Source organism: Lemur catta, chromosome 2 (genome assembly GCF_020740605.2).
Source record: "Lemur catta isolate mLemCat1 chromosome 2, mLemCat1.pri, whole genome shotgun sequence".
Classification (NCBI taxonomy): domain Eukaryota; kingdom Metazoa; phylum Chordata; class Mammalia; order Primates; family Lemuridae; genus Lemur; species Lemur catta.
This window is the reverse complement of record NC_059129.1, coordinates 63,290,707-63,311,624: the sequence shown is the minus strand read 5'-3', so window position 1 is coordinate 63,311,624 and position 20,918 is coordinate 63,290,707. Positions and strand designations below refer to the sequence as shown.

The 20,918-nt window shown below is 36.3% G+C and overlaps 1 protein-coding gene across 2 annotated transcripts in view; it reads left to right on the top strand.

The window, feature by feature from the left end:
• DST (dystonin) overlaps window positions 1–20,918 on the top strand; it is a 441,573-nt gene that overhangs the window by 204,086 nt on the left and 216,569 nt on the right. Inside the window, exons 6-9 of one of the 2 annotated variants that reach the window (XM_045543786.1) lie at window positions 13,226–13,315; window positions 13,864–13,899; window positions 15,625–15,702; window positions 17,401–17,493. In XM_045543786.1, the coding sequence (XP_045399742.1) occupies window positions 13,226–13,315; window positions 13,864–13,899; window positions 15,625–15,702; window positions 17,401–17,493 (297 nt within the window). The remainder of the gene's footprint in view (window positions 1–13,225; window positions 13,316–13,863; window positions 13,900–15,624; window positions 15,703–17,400; window positions 17,494–20,918) is intronic. The other variant, XM_045543787.1, reaches the window with a different exon arrangement.

Below are 20,918 nucleotides of genomic sequence, written 5' to 3'. Positions count from 1 at the left end.
GTCACATGAAAATTATATGAAATCCAAAAATCAGTGTTCATAAATAAAATTGTATTAAACTCAGCCACACTTATTCATTTATGTATTATTATATTTTATGGTCCTCAAAGCCCAAGCTATTTACTTTTTGGGCTTTTATTAAAAAAGTTTTCTGACCTCTGTCTTAGGGGAAAGTTTTGTGTATATTCACTTTAATGGTAAAGAAGGAATGGCCTTTTATGTTTCTCCTGAATCTTTTATGAAGACGGCTTTCCTTTCTCGTATATAAAACTAGTTACGATTCTATGAATGTAATTTTCTACCATAGCTACTTTTCTGAATGAACTTGCCTCTTTGATTTATTTAACCAAACAGTATTTGAAAAGGCCAATTCAGTATATTGCTTTACTACTTAGGCAAAATTTTATTTTTGTGGTAATCCTCTTTGAGTCAAGATGTGGCCATGAGTGATAGTCATTGCAAATGCCACTTTAAATAAGAGTTCAGTAGGTAAGTGTTGAGGTTGCAGTCTATGCTGATGTAAAGCTGAGGAAATATTTCCTCTGTCACTCACATTAGATCTGTTCCTAACTGGATCACTTGGGTAACCTTTTACCCATGACTTTTCCATTTGCTTTTTGCTCTCTTAATATATACCTCCTTTTTGGTATAGATTAAAGGTTTTATAGTTGTCTAGATTGACAGCTTTTCCATATTTATTAGTGTTAGGGTCAGTCCTTTTGCCTATTTGTTCACTGATAATCTTTGGGACAATTTTTCAATACATATAAATCATTCATCCTTTTAAATGTATTTCAGTTGCATGTACTGACCCATATCAGAACAGTCTGACATCCTGGCCTATATTCTGGGCACTATTATTAATTCTTATTGAATTGTGATGGATATAAACATATCTTCTGTGCAAACATTGCTCTCAAAAGGAGTGTGATTAAAATATTTTTTATTTTTATTTTTTTTTTGAGATAGGGTCTCACTCTGTCTCCCAGACTAGAGTGTGGTGGTGTCACCGTAGCTCATTGTAACCTCAAACTCTTGGGCTCACGTGATCCTCCTGCCTCAGCCTCCCGAATAGCTGGGACCACACGCATGCACCACCATGCCTGGCTAATTTTTCTATTTTTTGTAGAGACAGAATCTTTCTCTTGCTCAAGATGTTCTCAAACTCCTGGCCTCAAGCAATCCTTCTGCCTTGGCCTCCCAAAGTGCTAATATTACAGAAGCAAGTCACTGCACCCAGCCCAAAATATTTTTTAAGAACAGCTTTATTGAGATATAATTTCCTTACCATAAAATTCATGTTTTATACATATAATTGAACAATTTTTAGTAACTTTATAGAATTGTGCAGCCATTAACATAGTTTAATTTTAGAGTTTTCCATCACCCCCAAAAGAAAACTTGTACCCATTTGCTCCCCCCGTCTCCCAGGCTACCACTGATAAACTTTTTATATCAATAGATTTGTTTTTTCTGGATATTTCACATAAATAGAATCATATAATATGTGTTCTTCTGTGTCTGGCTTCTTCCACTTAGCATGTTTTTGAGGTTCATCCATGTTTTAGTATGTGTCTTCATTCCTTCTTATTGTCCAGTAGTATTCCATTCTGTGGATAGATCACATTTTGTTTATCTACTTAGCAGTTGATGGACATTTGTGTTGTTTCCACTTTTTGGCTCTTATGAACAATGCTGCTCTAAACATAAATGTACAAGTCTTTGTGTTGACATGTTTTCATTTCTTTTGGGTGTTTACCTAGGAGTAAAATTTCCGAGTCATATGGTAAATCTAGTTTAACTTTTTTTTTTTTTTTTTTGAGACAGAGTCTCACTCTGTTGCCTGGGCTAGAGTGAGTGCCGTGGCGTCAGCCTAGCTCACAGCAACCTCAAACTCCTGGGCTCAAGCAATCCTTCTGCCTCAGCCTCCCGAGTAGCTGGGACTACAGGCATGCGCCACCATGCCCGGCTAATGTTTTCTATATATTTTTAGTTGTCCAGCTAATTTTCTTTCTATTTTTAGTAGAGATGGGGTCTTGCTCTTACTCAGGCTGATCTCAAACTAATTTAACATTTTAAGAAACTGCCGAACTGTTTTCCAAAGTGGTTACATCATTTCACATTTCCTCTAGCAATGTGCAAGTGTTCCAATTTCTTTACATTCTTGCTGACACTTGTCATTGTCTGTCTTTGATTCTAGCAATCCTAGTAGGTGTGAAGTGCTTTCTCATTGTAATTTTTATTTGTATTTCTCTGATGACTAATAATGCTGAGCGTTTTCATGTACTTATTGACTGTATACAATCTTTGGTGAAATTTTTGTTTGTATCTTTGGTTATTTTATAATTGGGTTTAAACGCTCTTATTATTTTTTCTTTTGTCACATATGCTTTTGGTGTCATATATAAGAAATCTTTGCCTGACCCAAGGTCACAAAGATTTACTGCTATGATTTTATCTTACAATTGTATAGTTCTAGCTATTACATCTAAGTCTATGATCCATTTTGTGGAAAAGATTCAAACGAATGCTTTTGCATGTGGATATTCAATTTCCTAGCATCATCTGTTGAAAAAAACTGTCCTTTTCCCCCTGAACTGACTTTGTTCTTTTGTTAAAAACCAGTTGTCTATAAATGTATGTGTCTGTTTCTGGACTCTCTATTCTGTCCCATTGATCTAGATATCTATTTTTATTAAAAACATTATCTTTTAGGATTCATCATTAAATCTAGAAATTTGATTTATCTGAATGTCTTCCTGCCAGTCATTTACCAGACTGATTTTGATGGGTAAGGAGTGTAGGGGTATAGGGGAAGCTTCACTTCTGTCCTCTCTGAAGGTTTACTGAAGTGTCAACAATAGACAGATTAATAGGAGAAAAAGGGCGTATAAATTTATCTACCTCTATATGGACATGGGAGTCCTACAAATGTGCGACTCTAAGAAGGGCCAGATGGTTGAGGATTGTATACTCTCAACCACAGGGGAGAGGGAAGTGGGGGGCTGTGGAAAATTTTAGAGGGGTAGTAAATGATTTTTATGGGAGATGAATAAGCCCAAAGAACAGTGGTCTGGGGCAAAGTTCCTCTGAGCTCTGAGGGAGGTGGCTAGAAGGTGAGGGACAGAACTTCACTGTGAACAAAGATTGTCTTAATATGCAGATAAAGTCTCTTAGGTAATCTTTTGGAGTTGAATTCAGAAAAATAGATCAAAATTCTATCTGGTCATGACGAGGACTTTTAATCGTTTCTCTTCTGGGGTGGTTAATCTTTCCTGGTTATTTGATGGGATTCCTAGGAAGAGGGCCGGATAGGGACCCTCCCTCGTGGTTCAGATGTCACCATGGAACCACTTTGATTAGACAGTTGGGAGATATATGACCTGAGTCTTACTGCACATTACAGATCTCTCATGAGCCTCTCTGAAAGCCCATTTGCCGGAGGGTGAATCACAGCAGCACTCACTTTTGTCCCTAGGAGACCTGGAATCCCTCACTGTCTACCTAACAGACTGGAGTCTGGAAATTTGGCAAAATTATAATGTCTGTTAGGAAGTGATTACTTTGAAAGTTTTAATCCTACAGAAAGTATATATCTGTTGTAGAGTTGCAGAGATTTGGAATTTGACAAAAGTGTATATACCATCTGTGAAATTTTTATTAAGTATTTAAAATAATTAGATAACTAAAAGAATAAACCTGCTTTATCTGGGGAGCATATCAGTTCTCCAGATAGAATTTTCAGTGGTTTCATTTTAGAAAAATATGAATCTTGGTACTAGGGACCTGGAGTGTTGTCTGCATTTAAGGAAACGCTCTTTGACAGGGAAGAGGTGTGAAGCATCAGAATGACAGAGGCAGTGGAATCTCATCATCTGGGGGTGTCTTTAAAAATAGTTTTGGCGTTCCTTTCCCCGTGACAGTTGTCTTGATCATAATCCTGGGTTTTTTCAAAGGTTAATGAAGGGGATGCAACCAGTTGTTCTCAGTTGTTTATTTGTAAGGACTTGAGGAAATGGGCTTATGTTTAAAGAAGAGTGAATTGGTTTGCATGTAAAGTGTCACAGAGAGTTTCAGAATGTCATAAAGGCCTTAAAACTATAAAATTTGCTGCTGAGAGACTCCTAGGTTTTCCAGTCCTTGAAACTTTAAAATAGATGAAGCAACCACTTGCGTGATGCCTACCCATGGTGGTCTTCTTACCCTGGCAAATAAAACTCTGAAAGGGACACCAGGAAGTGCCCATGATGGTATGACCAGAAGATATCTGCACTCACCAGTTCACCTTTCCTGCAGCGGATTCCATTGCTTGCCTAGCACACACATCTCTCTATGAGGACCCCGTGTCCTCCTGAGCCTATAGCCTGACTCATTTATAACCATTCCAGCAAGTGGCTCACTGGTTGAGGATAGACCGAGTCATATTAGACATCACCCAGGAAGTAGAGGAAGTTAATTTTTGAGGGCTTAGGTGGTTCCTTGACTTTTGTGTGTGTGTGTGTGTATGTATGTGTGTGCTGAGATTGTAGCTATTTTTTTTTTTTTTTGTCTATAAACAACTATGTTGTAAAAGGCCAGTGTTTTAAATGGTGCCAGAAGGAGAGAAAACAGTTCTTATTTGGGGCAAGGATCCATTTAATTGTTGAATCACTGTGTAACAGGTCAGGCATTGACAACCTGTAGCTCATTGGACAAAAGCCCTGGAAGAGATGATTCAGCTCAGAAGTATTCAGGGCAGTTGCCACAACCAGCACTTTAATCAGAATTGCAAAGCAGTTGAAATTTTTATTTGCCACTTCCCTATATTCCTTTCCTGGACTCTTCCCCACTCACCAGCTGCCCAGGGTCCTCAGGCTGCCTTTCACTCTGGAGTCATATCATGCCCTACACTGCAGTGCCTCTCCCCTACAAGTTATTGCCTCTGACTGCCAACTATGACTAAGATTTCTTTGAAACCGATGATAGGTAACTGTGAACAGGAAAGTCGGTCTGATAAAATCACCTTGCACTGAGAGGCAAATGACTGAAAGGTTGCTGTATCCCAGGAACTGTCTTCTCAAAGAACTGTATGGATTTACCTGAGTGCATCTCTAATGTATAACAATTAATTTGAACTTGATTTATGAATTTGTTGTAACATTACCAGAGAGTCATTGAGTGGGGCATTTTTTGAAGAAATACACATTTTTTTGAACTAGTTATGAATTTTGGTCATGAATATAACTTAAAACTAATTAAAAATTCTTTAAAATAACTTCTACATGATTTTTATCAAAAAATACTCACAGTTCTGTTTCCAAATTTTTTTAGTAAAAGTTGGAATTTGAAAATATGGTGGAGACTGTTTAAAACAGTGGTAAAGGGCAGGACTGTGATGCTGTAGTTACGGACTACCTGTGTTAAACACACTGTTAGACACACTAGTTATATTTTTTAAGACGTGCCATATATGAACTTTGTAGTATTTAGCTATTATTATAGCATTCTACTTAATTGTCATTATTTGTCTAATTATATTACTATGGTCACAGATTTCCATTTATATCAAAATTTTGTTTCATTGAGTAGCTTATTAATTACCCATCAGTTGAGTGATTATGACTCCTGCTTTCCCAGCTTTTTTTTTGTGTGTGTGTAGTGTACTCAAATTGTGAAAAATTGGGAGGAATAGGAAAGGAGTGAGCTTAACAATGCCACTGATTGGTTCCTCCACTTTTCCTTATGCTATTATTAAAAACTGGTCTTGATATAGTAGCACTTACCATGATTTTTTGACATGATAAATGGTTTAAAGAAAGATTTACGTAAGAAATGAAGTAGAAGGATATTTGAAAAACTTTTAAAAGGTTATATCCATATTCTCCTGCCAAACATTGCTTGGTTTTACCTTTAGTGACAGAATACTAGATAGAAACATCCTTGGTCTTACCTAAAATACCTCCCCGTCTTTTTAAAAGACTGCACAGTAATATTTATTAGCCGTTCTTCTCTTTCTAGCTGTTTTTCTCTTTCTCATAAATGGAATGGGTAATGCTAATGCCTTTATAAACCAGTGCTTATTTGTTTGCCCTTTTTCCTATGGAGGTTGTTTAGAACTGCGGTCCTCAACCCCTGGGCCGTGGACTGGACTGGTACCAGTCTGTGGCCTGTTAGGAACTGGGTCACACAGCAGGAGGTTAACAGTGGGCGGGCAGGGCAGGCAGTGGGCCAGCGAAGCTTCATCTGTATTTACAGCCGCTCCCCATCACTTGCATCACTGCATAAGCTCCGCCTCCTGTCAGATCAGCAGCGGCATTAGATTCTCATAGGAGTGTGAAACCTACTGTAAACTGTGCACGTGAGGGATCCTGGTTGCATGCTCCTTATGGGAATCTAATGCCAGATGATCTGAGCTGGAGCTGAGGCGGTGATGCTAGCACTGGGGAGTGGCTGCAAATACAGATTATCATTAGCAGAGAGGTTTGACTGCACAATAAATAGAATGCACTTGAATCATCTGAAAACCATCACCCCCTCCCCCAGTCTGTGGAAAAATTGTCATCCATGAAACCAGTCCCTGGTGCCAAAAAGGTTGGGGACCACTACTCTAGAATACAACTTTTTAATAAAACTAACTTTAAGAAACTGGACAGATACCAGAAGAAGTATTAACTATGCAGAGTATATTGATTTCTGAATTTATTTCTCCCTTTTAGTTACAATATAATTGTTCTGCACCAAGATATGTACAACTATGCAAGAGATGAAAGATCTGCAGGGTGAGAGGAAAACGTGAGAAAAAATAGATTTCTGTCTGTTTTCCTGTTGATGAAAGGGAAGATCTGGAAGGAAAGGTAGAAGACTCAAGCCCAAACCAAAGTAGACCACCCAACCCAAACCCAAAACAAGCTGTTACAGTAGAGTTACACACTTTAAAAATTTTTAAACATTGAAATAGCCTTTTAAAAAGGTTGCTAAAACTATAGTGAAACTGTATAAAAAATACCTAGATGAAACAGTGACTAAAATACCCCAAATCTAAGGTGTTTATCAGAAATGTAAATGCTTTTGTTTTATTTAACTAACTATCGTTCCACCTTGTGGTAAGAGACTGGAAAAGACATTTTTGGTTTTGCTTTTTAATTGATTATAAATTATCAACCCAAAAGCTTAAAAGAGAAACATTCTTTGTCAAAGAACTAATCTTATGAAGTAGACAGATTATTTGTACTGCCTAGTGCCAACATGGATTTGTTTAAAACTCTTCATTATTTTATCCATTGGTGCCTTAAGATGTATGTCAAACATCTTTATTTTATAGTTTACAAAAAAAGGTGAATTACATGACCTTAATGCTGACTTAACATAGTACCTAAAGAAAGCATGACCATCTTTTTACTATACCCAATAAGGATATTTCCCCATTATACTTAACTGCATCAATTTAAAATTTATGGTAATTTAGGTAGAATCTGAATTCTAGTTTTATTCTTTCATAATTCTTAAAGAAATAGTACTGAAATAAATTTGTAATAAAACTGATCAGATAAGGCAACTACCTAAGAGAATACATTGTTTTTAAGCATTTCTGCGTATTTTAAAAGCATCAATTTTCTTATCAATAATGGATATAATATATTGATGCATATGTTACTTTTATGTTTGCAAGTAGGCCATCTAAGGAGCTCTCCTAGGAGAAGCTGACAGCTTATTTTTAGTGAACATATTTGTTTGAACTGAAAAATTGCATTGGAAAACATTTTAATTCATAGTTTTCACTACAGCAGACTGTTCCCTTCTCTGTACCCAGTTAGTGCAAGGCAGTGAGGCACTCTCATTTGGGACAAGCCTTCTTTCATTATTTACGTTCCTAAAGATAGTTAATTGTTTCCCAGAATACTGTATCCTTTAGAAGTAGAACTTCTTTAAGAGAGGACTGTGAATCCTTTATGTGGCTGATGTTCTGCTCTCTGCTGCTATGCTAGGATGCATGCGTTTTCCCCGGGGTTCATTGATTTAATGTCTATTATTGTTTGCTTTTTCTTGAGGGACTTTTCCTTCATTATTGTGCACACACTGGGCCCTCAGCTTTACCTGTGATTTGTCTTTAAGATAATAGTTTACAAGGATGCTTTTATATTGATCAGCGATATTATGTCCACATTCTGTTTAAAAACCTTTAATGGTTTTTCTCTGCCTAGGAAAAGTCCAAGCTTATTAACCTGGCATATAAAGCCACCATATCTCCTGGCCTACCTTTCTGGCCTTATCTTCCACAACATACTTCATTGCCTTCATGACTGCTTTCTTTCCTTGGAACATACAGTTTTGTGTGTCCTTGCCTTTTTCCTTTGTTCTTTTTTTTTTTTTTTTTGAGACAGAATCTTGCTCTGTTGCCCTGGCTAGAGTGCCGGGGTGTCAGCCTAGCTCACAGCAACCTCAAACTCCTGGGCTTAAGCGATCCTTCTGCCTCAGCCTCCTGAGTAGCCGGGGGACTACAGGCATGTGCCACCATACCCGGCTCATTTTTTCTATATCTATTTTTAGTTGCCCAGATAATTTCTTTCTATTTTTAGTAGAGATGGGGGTCTCGATCTTGCTCAGGCTGGTCTCGAACTCCTGACTTCAAGCGATCCACCGGCCTCGGCCTCCCAGAGTGCTAGGATTACAGGTGTGAGTCACTGCACCCGGCCTTTCCTTTGTTCTTGTTCTTTCCTTCACCTGGAACATTCCCATCTTCTTTGCAGGGAGGACCCCAAACTGGATTAAAGCTCTTCACAGCTTCCTGAGCATGCTCTGAGTGTATTCACTTTATATTGAAATTTCCTCCCTAAATTTCTATCATTTCAGATTGTAGGCTTTAAGAGGTGGTACTCTTATTATTCATCTTTGTGTCCTTAGAAGTTAAAGGATACCCTGGTATATGATGTATGCTCAGTAAATATTTAGTGGCCTGAATTGAACCACAGCCAAATGATAGATAGCAATATATTTAAGTATGGGAAGTAAAATTTTTGTGGAATTTGTATAGATAAACATCAACCACTACAATGTCAGACTTGTGAAAAAGGATGTTTAAACATTAAGTAAGCAGCTATATGATGATCCTCTTTTCTTCAAAGTTGAATTTGATTTAGCCTACATAAAACCAAACAATTATAGGTTAACAAATTGAAATTATTGGTATAGTATTTTTGATCAGTTAAGCCATTTGGATAATACAGACCTGGCATGGTCTACTCTGTTCTGTCTCCAAAATAAATTTGAAATATTGTCTATGTCATCATGAGTACCTTGTTTAGAATTTTTGTTGCTCATAGAATGTTTTCTAGTCTATTTATTTTTCTTCATTAGCATATTCTCTTAAGCAAAAGATTAGCGCCCCCTAGGGGTAAACTGTAGCTGCAATGCTGTACACCCATTTTTAAAAAGCACTGTGTGAAATACAGAAAATGCTGTTTCACCCTTGTTATGTAATTCAAGTTATATAATTTAATCCCAGTGTGTCTCATAGTGCTTTTACTTTGCTTGCCACTTCCTCTAGCACTATTTATTCTGACAGTTTTTTGTCCCACAGGGAGAAAATATCCAAAAAAAGAGAAGAAGGAATGTTTTATTAAAAATTGAAAATGGAAGGTCAAGACTATTGGCAGTACAGTCATTTGTGAAGGATGGTTACCAGGCCAAATGGCTATGACTCAGACTTGGAATAACATAAAAGCTTTTTTATGTAGGCTTAACTGTTTGATTTCCCTTCTTTTCTTTCCCTTGAAGTGCTCACTTGATCAGATATTATTATAGAACCCCATTTTTTCCCCTCAGTTTGTTCACTACGACCTCTTCCCCATAATGTTGATTTTAAATTTTTGGTAAACATTCTGTTTGTGGTGAGGAAACTGAGCCAATATTATAAAGCACTTAGTGCAGGATTAGGTATCTTGTAATAACTCATGGTGTGTATATTTTTGTTTATTATTGTTAATGGTGACATTTTCTTTTCAAAGAATAATAGAGATGATAATATCTTATATTTGTAGAACATTTTCTTTTTTTTTTTTTTTTTTTGAGACAGAGTCTCACTTTGTTACCCGGGCTAGAGTGAGTGCCGTGGCATCAGCCTAGCTCACAGCAACCTCAGACTCCTGGGCTTAAGCGATCCTACTGCCTCAGCCTCCCGAGTAGCTGGGACTACAGGCATGAGCCACCATGCCCGGCTAATTTTTTTTGTATATATATTTTTAGTTGGCCAGATAATTTCTTTCTATTTTTTTTGGTAGAGACGGGGTCTCACTCTTGCTCAGGCTGGTCTCGAACTCCTGAGCTCGAGCGATCCACCCGCCTCGGCCTCCCAGGGCTAGGATTACAGGCGTGAGCCACCGCGCCCGGCCTGTAGAACATTTTCTATATGCATTATTTCTGTGGACCCTCAGAATAATCACCTGAGACAGGAAAATCAGGCAATATTAGTGTTGCAGGCATTATAGAAGTTAAATTAGTCAACTGAATTTCTTCTAAAGTTCTTAAGATATTTAGCCACAAGTCTTAACAGTAGCTTTTCATTTTACACATTTTCTAAGTTGGTAGGTCATTGATTTTTTTTTAAATGATAATTTTATTTTCAGATCATAGAATTTTTGTTCTCTAGATTGGATTAGAAGGCTTCTGTTTGCAAACTTTTATTTTGCAGATATGAAAACTGAGGCCTAGAGAGTTTAGGTGGTTGGTTCAAGTTCATGAGGCTGGGGCAGAAGCAGGACTGAAATGCAGGTCTCCTAATTCTTTCCCCCTTATCACGGATTTGCTCTTTTCCTAATTTGGTTTTGCATGGCATAATATTATTATTCTCCTCTAAACATGCCTAATTTAATTTTTCTTTATTGCCACATAAATATCATGGTGTTAAAAGACTGCTGGTTTTGGAAAGTTTCCCTGACGTAGAGGGTTTGGTTCAATCTGGCAAGGCAGGTTGTGAAATTGCCTTCCTATGAAATAAGTGTTCAGAATCACACCCCATCTTTAACTGTCCTGCAGTGAGAAAGACGTAGGAAGTGGAGTATAGAGTGAAATGTGAGTTTGGCAGGGTGAGGGCATAGTGGACCAGAGAGCAGAGTTCTCGGCACTGTGTGTTAGTCACTGTCCTGGGAGGCCCCATTCTGATCATGTGCTTGGATTCCACTGCCCTTCTGTGTGCTGAGGATGTCAGACCTGCACAATAAAGTCATTTATTTTGAGAGATTAAGCAGCAGGCTGAAGATCACGAGCTGTATAATATTGTTTATATAAACATGATGTCTTAGTGTTCTTGTTCAGGCTCTTTTAGAGTTAGGCTGCTTTCTGGTGACACTGGAAATATACCAGGAAGTACCTATAGATTTAGATGCATTAATGTGTGTGACATTCACAAGCTTAGATTTTCTGCCTTGTTTTTAAGTCAGTCTTACCCTTATGAATTCAGGTTTGTGCCTCAGGATGGGATTGGGTAAATTCTCACTGTGTTCTAATATGTGAGCAGAAAATTATAGTGTTAGTACTCATTTCACTAAGTGCTTATCTCCATGTGTATTATGTCATACATGTAGTACATATGTTCCTGAAAAGATCCTTGAAAATTGATTTATCTCTGAAATTGAGAACTTGAGGGGATTGTCATTTCATGATATCCCAAGGTAAATACTCTAATGGAATGGATAATTCCTTTATAGCCTATTTGGATATTTATAGATTTTCTAAACAAGGATGGCCTAAAATGTATTATATTTTTTTTAAAGAAATGAAGTATTTTTGAACTTTTTATTACTGTGGTATAATCTTGTGACACCAGAAATTCAATTGATATTCCTTGGGAATAAGGAAATCAAAATAAAATATGAGTTTGTGAAGGTGGAGATTTGGTTAAAAGTATAATAATTTGACTCCCTTTCAGGTTTGCTGGCCATTTTATAGGTATAGGTACTGTTGACATTAACAGTTACTTTGTGGTAGAGCTATTCAGCCTAAGTTTAATACTTATATTATTTGTGGCTAATGATGCCTAGATCAACAATTGAATATGAAAAGTTTTTGTGACTTAGGTAAAAAGTCCCAGAACACTGGATGTAGAAGTTGACACACTCTCTCTCTCTCTCTCTCTATATATATATACACATACATACTATATATATATGTGTATATATATATATATATATATATAGTCAACTAAGATAATAAAGTTTAATGGCGTTTAAACTGCTTTTTGGGAATGAGAGACTTACCATGTAAGATTTGCAAGACCTTCAGAGTTTCCTCCAAAGATTGGCAAGCATGCAGGGCTTGTGCTGTGGGTTAAGTAGGTGGGATTCTGTTTCCTGCTTCTTTCTGGACCACTTCTGTAGCTCCTTTCATTGGAGCAGCCCAGAATCCTACAAGGTAGAAAATGGAAATGGGCCAGCCCACTGTGGAGCAGCCATCTTAATAACCTGCTTTGACATTTGTCTGTCGAGCACAAACCTTATAGTGGGCCAACTAGTTATAGGAGCTATCCCTACTTGGCAGATTGAACAAAGTTTTTAGGAAATCATTGGTGGTTTGAGTCCTAAAATCACAGGCTTAAATCAGGCCTTTGGGATAGGGGAAGCTATTATAGATTGAGTGTTAATTTTGTGCTAGTGTTATTTAGTTTTAAAAACCTTCTACCACAAGAAGATTTATGTTGTGCAGATGAGGGTTTGGACAGTGGCCTTCTAACCTGACATGCATGGATTTTTTTTTGAAAATAGTTGTAGGCTCACAGGAAATGGCAAAAAATAGTACATAGAGTCTCATGTACCCCTTTACCCAGCTTACATCTATGAATTTTTAAAATGTAGAGTGTGTGTCTGTACATACTTGATCCTGTCGTGGGCTAAAGAGTAGGTAGACCAACTAGGGGGTAAAAACCTTAACCTCTTGTTAAAGTAGCTCTGGTTGCTATAGCAGGAATCGTGAATAAAATCAGGGCATGGCTTGTATTTCAAAAATCGTAACCCCATATACTAGTCTAAACTTCTAGTGTGTTAAAATTGTAATAGTTCTAATTGTCTTTGAATTATTACTCTGAAATTTTTAAGTTTAAATTTAGTTTTTAAGTAATAAGAGAGTAAAAAATAAAAAAATAGCTGCATGACTGAACACCATACGAGGAATATTTTCTACTTGCCCTTTTTGTGTTTAAGAATGTTAAGGATGATTCTGAGTTCTAGAACCAAAAGTTTTGCTTTTCTTTACCTAGGTTCGAAAACATGTGAATGATCTCTATGAAGACTTAAGGGATGGACACAATTTAATTTCTCTTTTAGAGGTGCTTTCGGGAGATACCTTGGTAAGTTTTAAATTTCTTCATTTATTTTGAAGAACATGCAATCTTTTCTGCATGTGACCAGTGTGTTTTCAACACAGACTGTTCAGATTTTTGCAACATTCTTCCTTTGAGCTGTGAATTCTGCCTGAGAAAAAGTTCTGGTTAGATTCCTAAACATTTTCAGATTTCAAATGATATGAATTTGAGAGATTGAAACACTTTGATTACTTAGCTTAAGTAATCAGTTCTATAATTAATTAAAATACTATTTTTGTTCTTGCTTCTTTTTTTATCTTTGGTGGTTTTTTTTTTTTTTTTTGCTTAGCAGAAGTTGGATGCATAATTTAACCAACCACATATTAAAAGACTCACAAATAGCAAGGAAATAAATGTTACTTTCTGAAAAATGGTCTAACCCATTCCTCAGGTGTCATTTCCTTTTTTGTGAACATGACCTCCCCTTCTTGGTTACCTGTTCTCCTTCATTATGTTCTGTTCATGCTCTTCTTTTCATTTCTGGTCTGTCTTGTGTCTTTGCTGTCCTATCTTCTGTCTGTTATATTCATTAGCCAAGGGAGCGAGATTTTTTGAAGACCTTACGATTGGTGAGTGCAACAGAAGCATGCGAATATGAACAGCATGAGGATGTGGAGGATGAGGATAAGGGGGTAGGTGTCGCCCCCGTAACTCGACTAACCTAGCTGTTCCAGTGTGGTGAGCGCTAACCTGACAAGAGAAGTAACTCCCAGGTTCAGGCTCCTTTTGAGAAAAGTATAGAAAGGACCAAAACCCAGAGTGAGGCAGATATGTGTGTACCAAAAAATTGGACCAAGGAAATATTTTTTCTTTAAATTTATTTTCAGAGAGTGAAAACAATTGAATCATTTATACATTACTGTGCACTGCATGGTAATTGGACATATTTGCATAAATTTTATGGATGGCATTTTAGCTAAATGATTTTATGTATGCTGTATATAAATAGGGAAAAATCTTACAACTAGTTTGCTAATTTTTACGCGAATTTGTTCCACTTCTGGAATTGATATTTTAAACATGACAACTATTTATTGCTTTTTTTTTTTGAAGGACTTAGGGAAATTTTATTTAGTATTTAAGTTTCTGCTTTAAATCATACCTATTGGCCATAAGTATTTGATGGACTTTTTTTTTACCTACTTAATAGGTCTCATGGTATTTAGAAGGGAGAAAGATTTAAAATCTAGTGTCCTGATAAAACTCACAGAGCTATTTAATCTCCGTGACTCTTAGTTGACTGCAGCCCACCTTTGCAAGGCAGATGTCCTTATTTTGTCTTCTACATGCCTAGTGTCCCCTGAATTCATTGAAAATTGTGCTTTTGTTGGATCCGGTGGGTGAATTTATCAACATCGTTACTATTTGTTATAGAAAACTTACTCTCCCTCCTGCGGTGTGCTGTCTGTTTTATTATGGCGCTTGGGCTTCAGCAGCCTATTCATATTGAAGAAGCTAAGCTGTCCATTTTCTTTTTTCTTTTTTCCCTTTGGAAGATGTTATATGATAAATTTCAACTCCATTCCTTGTATTTTTGTTAAACATTTCTCAGCCCTGTTTCCTTTTGTTTTCCTTATGCTAATTTAGGACGTTTCTTAAGGGAAACGGCATTAAGGAAAGTGATTCTAGTTTGTCACTTTTCCCAACACTGAGAAAATAACCATGCCCATCCCCAAGTAGTGTAAAACTAGTAGAGAGTCCTTTCTGATTATTGTAGAGTCCAATTTTGTGAATAAAGAGGAACATATGCTATATGGTTTCAGTTGTGTTTCTCTCTTCCTCTATCATGGCTAAGTAAACCTTCTCTTTCTCCTTCTTGGTGATTTTTATACTAACTGCATGCGACTTTACCTCATTTTCATTAACATGCCATATAGAATTATAAAAAACCTTCTTGCTAATAGTTAGCATTTATTAAGAATGGGGAATGGTATTTAATTATTTTTCTGCCTCCATAGCTAAACAACTGTAGGCCAGAATTGTTCTATTAGGACATACAAAAAATCTGTATGTTCTATGACATTTTCTTTTTTCCTTTTGTATAAATGAACCTTTGGAATAAAGTATTAATATGTGTTTAAATAAAAATATGTTTGGAAAAAATCCCTAGTAATTTAAATTCAATCCCAGGTAAGGCAAAGAAATTAAAAACTTTTTAAAGAATTTTATGGCCTTACCTAAATAGTAAATACTGTTTTGATATATTAAGATGAGCAGAAAGTATATTTAAATTAGTATGGTCATTGCTATCAGAAACTATGGTGTTTTTTATACCTGCATTTTTCTATTCTTAGCCCAGAGAGAAAGGTCGGATGCGTTTTCACAGACTACAGAATGTACAAATTGCACTTGACTATTTGAAAAGACGCCAGGTATGATGTTTTTCAAAGACTGTAATCCTATGAACATATATGATTAAGTATATCTACATAGAAACATGTCAGGGAATGACAATGTTAAATTTGGCTGTGAATTATAATCATTAAGCTTGTATTTTAGTGAGGCAAATATTTAAAAATGTTTTTAAACATTTGCTTCCAAGAAAAAGAAGTTAAAAGTAGGTGTAAGCCCAGAGGAATTATAAGTGGCTATATTTCCATCTGTATGAGAGCTACTGATTTACCTTCTGTTTGAGTCGGAATGCATTTGCCTAGGATTTAGTGACATTTTAGTAGCAACAGAATGTTAAGAATGCTAATGAACTGTTCTTGGTTGTGGGGAAGCAATACTTTATTTTTTATACTTAGTATATAAAAACACTTTATTTTTATAAAAATATTTTATATAATACTGTTAACTTAGTGTAAGCATTTTTAGTTCTTAGTAGTGATAAAGGAATATTTTATTTTTTATAACTAGATAATATTGGATAACTTATGGTTGTTTTATTTTTTAATGAAAAATAAAACATTTCTGACAATAATCCCAAGTTAGCTTAAAGTTTCAGGAGAAATTATAGAAAAGAATTAGCACTATGTTGGATATGATCTTGATCTGGTGGCATTGTGTATTATGGTGGCATAAACCAAAATGTTAGTAATTTTTTCAATTAAAAATTAGAAAATTAGAAAAATTAGAAAAAAGAAGGGAAAGAAATGCAGAAGAGTTGAAAATTACTGAAAACAGCGAGAAATCAAAGGTGGCAACAGTTTTGCTTTTTGATGGAGTATAAAAAAAGAAAGAAAGGAAAGGGGAGAGGGAAACACTAGCTTTTATTATCCCATCATTTACTTTATTATAAATATGAAAATGCTTTTAGTTATTAAATACTAGCAAATTCTCAGTGATTAAATATTTTAAATGTTATTGGCGTTTGCCTCATTATTATTCTTTCTAGTGGAAGTTTCCAGGATTAATCATTAATTATGCCTCCTTGTCTGAAACGGTTTTTGTCAGTGTTTTGTCCAGGAAGTAAAATGTTAAATATGGTATATAATTTTCAGTAAATTCATAGTATTAAACTCTTTTGTCCAGGACATAAATGTCAGAGATCATCATTACAGTTATTTACCTGAACACACAGTTTGACAGTTGATCAGCTTTAAGTCTGAGTATTATATTTTAAAAAATATTTGAACAGCTTTTCAAATGCCCAGTGACTTATTTATTTATTTATGGTAAATTGATAGAAAAATAATGCTAGTTTTTTTTTAAACTTTGTGATGGATGTGTGCGAAAAATCTTTAAAATTATTTTATGGTTCAGACAGTTTTCTACTTAATGTGAGAGTAAAATAAATCTTATTTTTAAAAGACAAAATTATTTCTAATTTTATAATAAGATGTCAAGTATTTAGGACTTCTCACTTGAGTTTTTGTTTTGACAAGTGATTGCTTTAAACTTACTCTAGAAGAAAAAACTACAATAATACCTATTTTTCCTTTGTGGCTATCCTGTAATTCATCATTTAAAATGACTGAAGATAAGGGTAAAACAGTATTTAGGGTATTATTGATATTTAAATCATTCCGGTTTTTCTTTGTTTAATTTAGAATTGCTTTTATGTAGGTAAAGATAACTTGTCTACTGATTTGATAAACTGTTTTATCTCTTCTTCACATATAAAACAGGTGAAATTAGTGAACATTAGAAATGATGACATAACAGATGGAAATCCCAAATTGACCTTGGGATTAATATGGACAATAATTTTGCACTTTCAGGTAAGCCCAATATTTCTTAATTATCACTTGTTTTGGTCTCTCATTGCTAGTTTTCAGGTGGTTCATATGAACGGTAAGTTATGCATTCATGTCTTAGGGGAAAAAAAATTTCAGACTTTTTTTCTGAAACAATATATTTAAATTGTTCTTTCAAGTAACATGCTGCTTGTGAATTCCTCCTTTCCTGTTCTTACCGAATTCAAATGAATTTTAAGGACAGTGTTTGTAATCTCAGAGTTGGAAGGCAGAGATTTCTTTTTATTGAATGCAGACACATTTCTTTTGCTCATCAGACAGTATTACCTGTTACAGATATGTAAGGATTTTATGACTCAGACTTTATTTGGAATGGTTTTTATTTATACAGTTTCTCAACTATGTCAACCGTTTTCTCCTTCAATAGACACTAGATGGCAGTATAATTATCATAAAGAGATCTGAATTAGAAGAAAAGTATCCATGTTTTGTGTAGAGCTGTGCTTTCTCACTCTAGATTTGAGGAAAGTATAAATTTATTGACTATGAATTATTATCTAATAAACCTGTGCTGATAGAGGACTGATTTTGATTTAGTTTTTGTGAAATGATACATTTAAAAAATCACCCTCATTTGATTTAAGGTGACTCCTAACTTTGGAACTTGCTTTAGTTTATTAACTGCTGATCTGCTTAAGAAATGTACTGTGCAGCGCAGAGCCTGACCTTCAATAGGCATGCAGTACCTCTTACTGACTGATTACTTTGCACTCAGTCCTTGAAGCAGGAGATAGCTTGCCAGCTTCAGAAAGGAGCTGGGATTTGAATCAAATCTTGTGAAGAGTAAGACTTTGTTTTAAATTTGGCTAAAATATAAGTTTTGTAGGGGAACAGTGGAAAATAATGTACCTGGGGCTCATTTGGGAACAGGGTAGATCTGACAGTACAGGGAGCTACAGGAAGTAGAGTCTAGGTAGGTTCTAGGGCCTGAAGAGGCAGCTGAACAGTTTCAGCAGTAGGAAAGTGGAGGAGACCCAGGCAAGCAGAGGAAAGGTGTTAGTTAGCCAGATTGCAGGGTGGGTAATATAGGTGAATGTCCACTCAGCTGGGCTATTGATCTCAGGGAGAGCCAGTAACTGGAAGCCAGGACCCCAAAGGACTGAGGGTCCCCATTACTGGAGGAATCCATCCTTAGGGGATCAAGGATACTGAGCACTAAACCAAGGCAAGGATTTGTGCATGGAGCACAGAGCCAGACCATGTCATCAGAATTGGGTAAAGTCTAAGTAGAACTAGCCAAAAAACTGATAGCTTGTGGAGTTCCTCAGTGCCTTTTTCAAGGATCCTTTAATTAGCCGTAAGTGGATCAGGTCCCAGAGCTTTTAGTAGGGTTGAAACTGCAGGAACCCCTGGTGGGAAAGTCAGAGGCCTGTCGGAGCAGGGAACCAATCACTTCATCAGCACAGGGCTGGTGGGGCAGTCTGGGTCTCAGTTTGGAACGTCAGACTAAGGACCACGTGGGGCAGTGGAAAGCACCCAGGCTTTGGAGAGAGGCAGAACTAAGTTTTAGACTTGGCTCTTTCATTTATTGCTGTGATGGCATTGGGTAAGTTGCTTTGCCACTCTGAGCTTGAAAAATTGTGTTTTAGGAAACAGAATCTATCAATCTAGTAAAATAGATAGAAATGAGCAGAGTCCAGAGTTAGAGAAATAAGCTAAGAACCTGAAGCGGTGATCTCAAAGTGGAGTGATACAGTCCAAGACGCAGTTGGGGATGAAAAAATTGAATCCAAGAGTTGACATTTTGAAGGAAGAAAGAAAAGGACTTAGATGTAGGGCACAGAGGATGAAGGAGATGTATTAGTTATAGATAACCAAATTTTTTAGCCTGGGAGATCAAAAAACAGTAGACCCCTGGGAGACATGAGGATGATGGTAAGGGGGAAACTCATGACCAGAGGGGTTTGATATGATGGTGGGATATCCTGCACATCTGTCTGCTGAGCAGCTGGAGACAGTCAGGTACAGATAGTTGGGAGTCAGCACTACACAGGTAGTCACTGATTCTGTCAGAAGGAAGGGATCTTCAGAGGATCCAGAAGAGCACAAATGGAGAAGAGCCAAGAGCTAAGGATAGAAATTTGGGGAAGGCCTATGATGATGGGTACAGGAGGAGATTCTGTTGAGAAGATAGAAAAGGAACATTTGAAGAGATGGATGACATAGCAGGAGAATGCATTGAAGAAACCAAGGGAAGAGAATTTCAAGTAGAAAGGAATGGTGAGCAGTATGAAACTCCACTAGAGACTGTGAGAAATTTAAGACAGAGTGCAGGTTAATGTTCTGCCTAGAAAGAAGACCTTGGAGACTCAAGGTACTGGGAGCAGAGACAAGAAAACAGACTGAAATGCGCAAGCTAGAAAATAACAGACTGAAAAGTGCAAGTGTAGAGAGTCAGGAATTAGAACCAATGTATTTAGAAATATATTGCCTATATTTGAGGAATTTTTTTTTTTTTTTTTTAAGAGATAGGATCTTGCTCTGTCTTGCTCTGCCACCCACCCAGGCTGGAGTATAGTAGCTCACTGCAGCCTTAAACTCCTGGGTTCAGGCCATCCTCCTGCCTCAGTGTCTCCAGTAGCTGGGTCTACAGGTGCCACCATACCCGGCTAATTGTTTTATCTTTTGTAGTGATGAGGTCTCACCATGTTGCTCAGGCTGGTTTTAAACTCCTGGCCTCAAACGATCTTCCCACCTCAGCCTCCCAAAGTGCTGGGATTATAGGTGTGATCCACCACACTGGGCTTTCTTAGAAGAAATTAAGGCAAAAGTTTATTCAAAAAAGACTTATGTAGTAAGAGAGCCTTTTGGGGTTCAGCCATCTTTGGAGGAGAAAGGAGAACTAACTAGTCACAAAAGTACCAAAAGAAGTTTTTCTCCTAATGTGATCTTGTGGCATAATGTTATAGAATCCTTTGTATTTTTGGACTTGAATTACAAGAGGCTATGATTGTTAAATTATCACCAAAGTTAAAATTAGACTGAGGTCTCTTTAAAATGGAACACATCTATGTTTTGGTAAAATGGAAATGTTCCTTCTTATTTAAATGCAATAACTTTTCTTAGTACTATGATAATTTAATATTAGAACTATATCTTACTCCAAGATATAAGGATATTTATAACAGTGTCTGAGCTTTTTTCCCTATACTTTACATAAATAATGAAGGCAATTCAGAAGACCCATTTATTTTATTTAAAAATATTTGTTATAGGCATCATAAATTGAATCTGTTTTCAGTTAGGCTTTCTGAAAGTAGGCATTATCATGACAGTAATCCTGTATCACTAGTTCCACCATATGCTAGATCCAGAGATACTAAGGTAATAAATATGTTTTCTATTTATTGGAGGAATTTACATAAAATTAACTATAGGCTAGAATGATG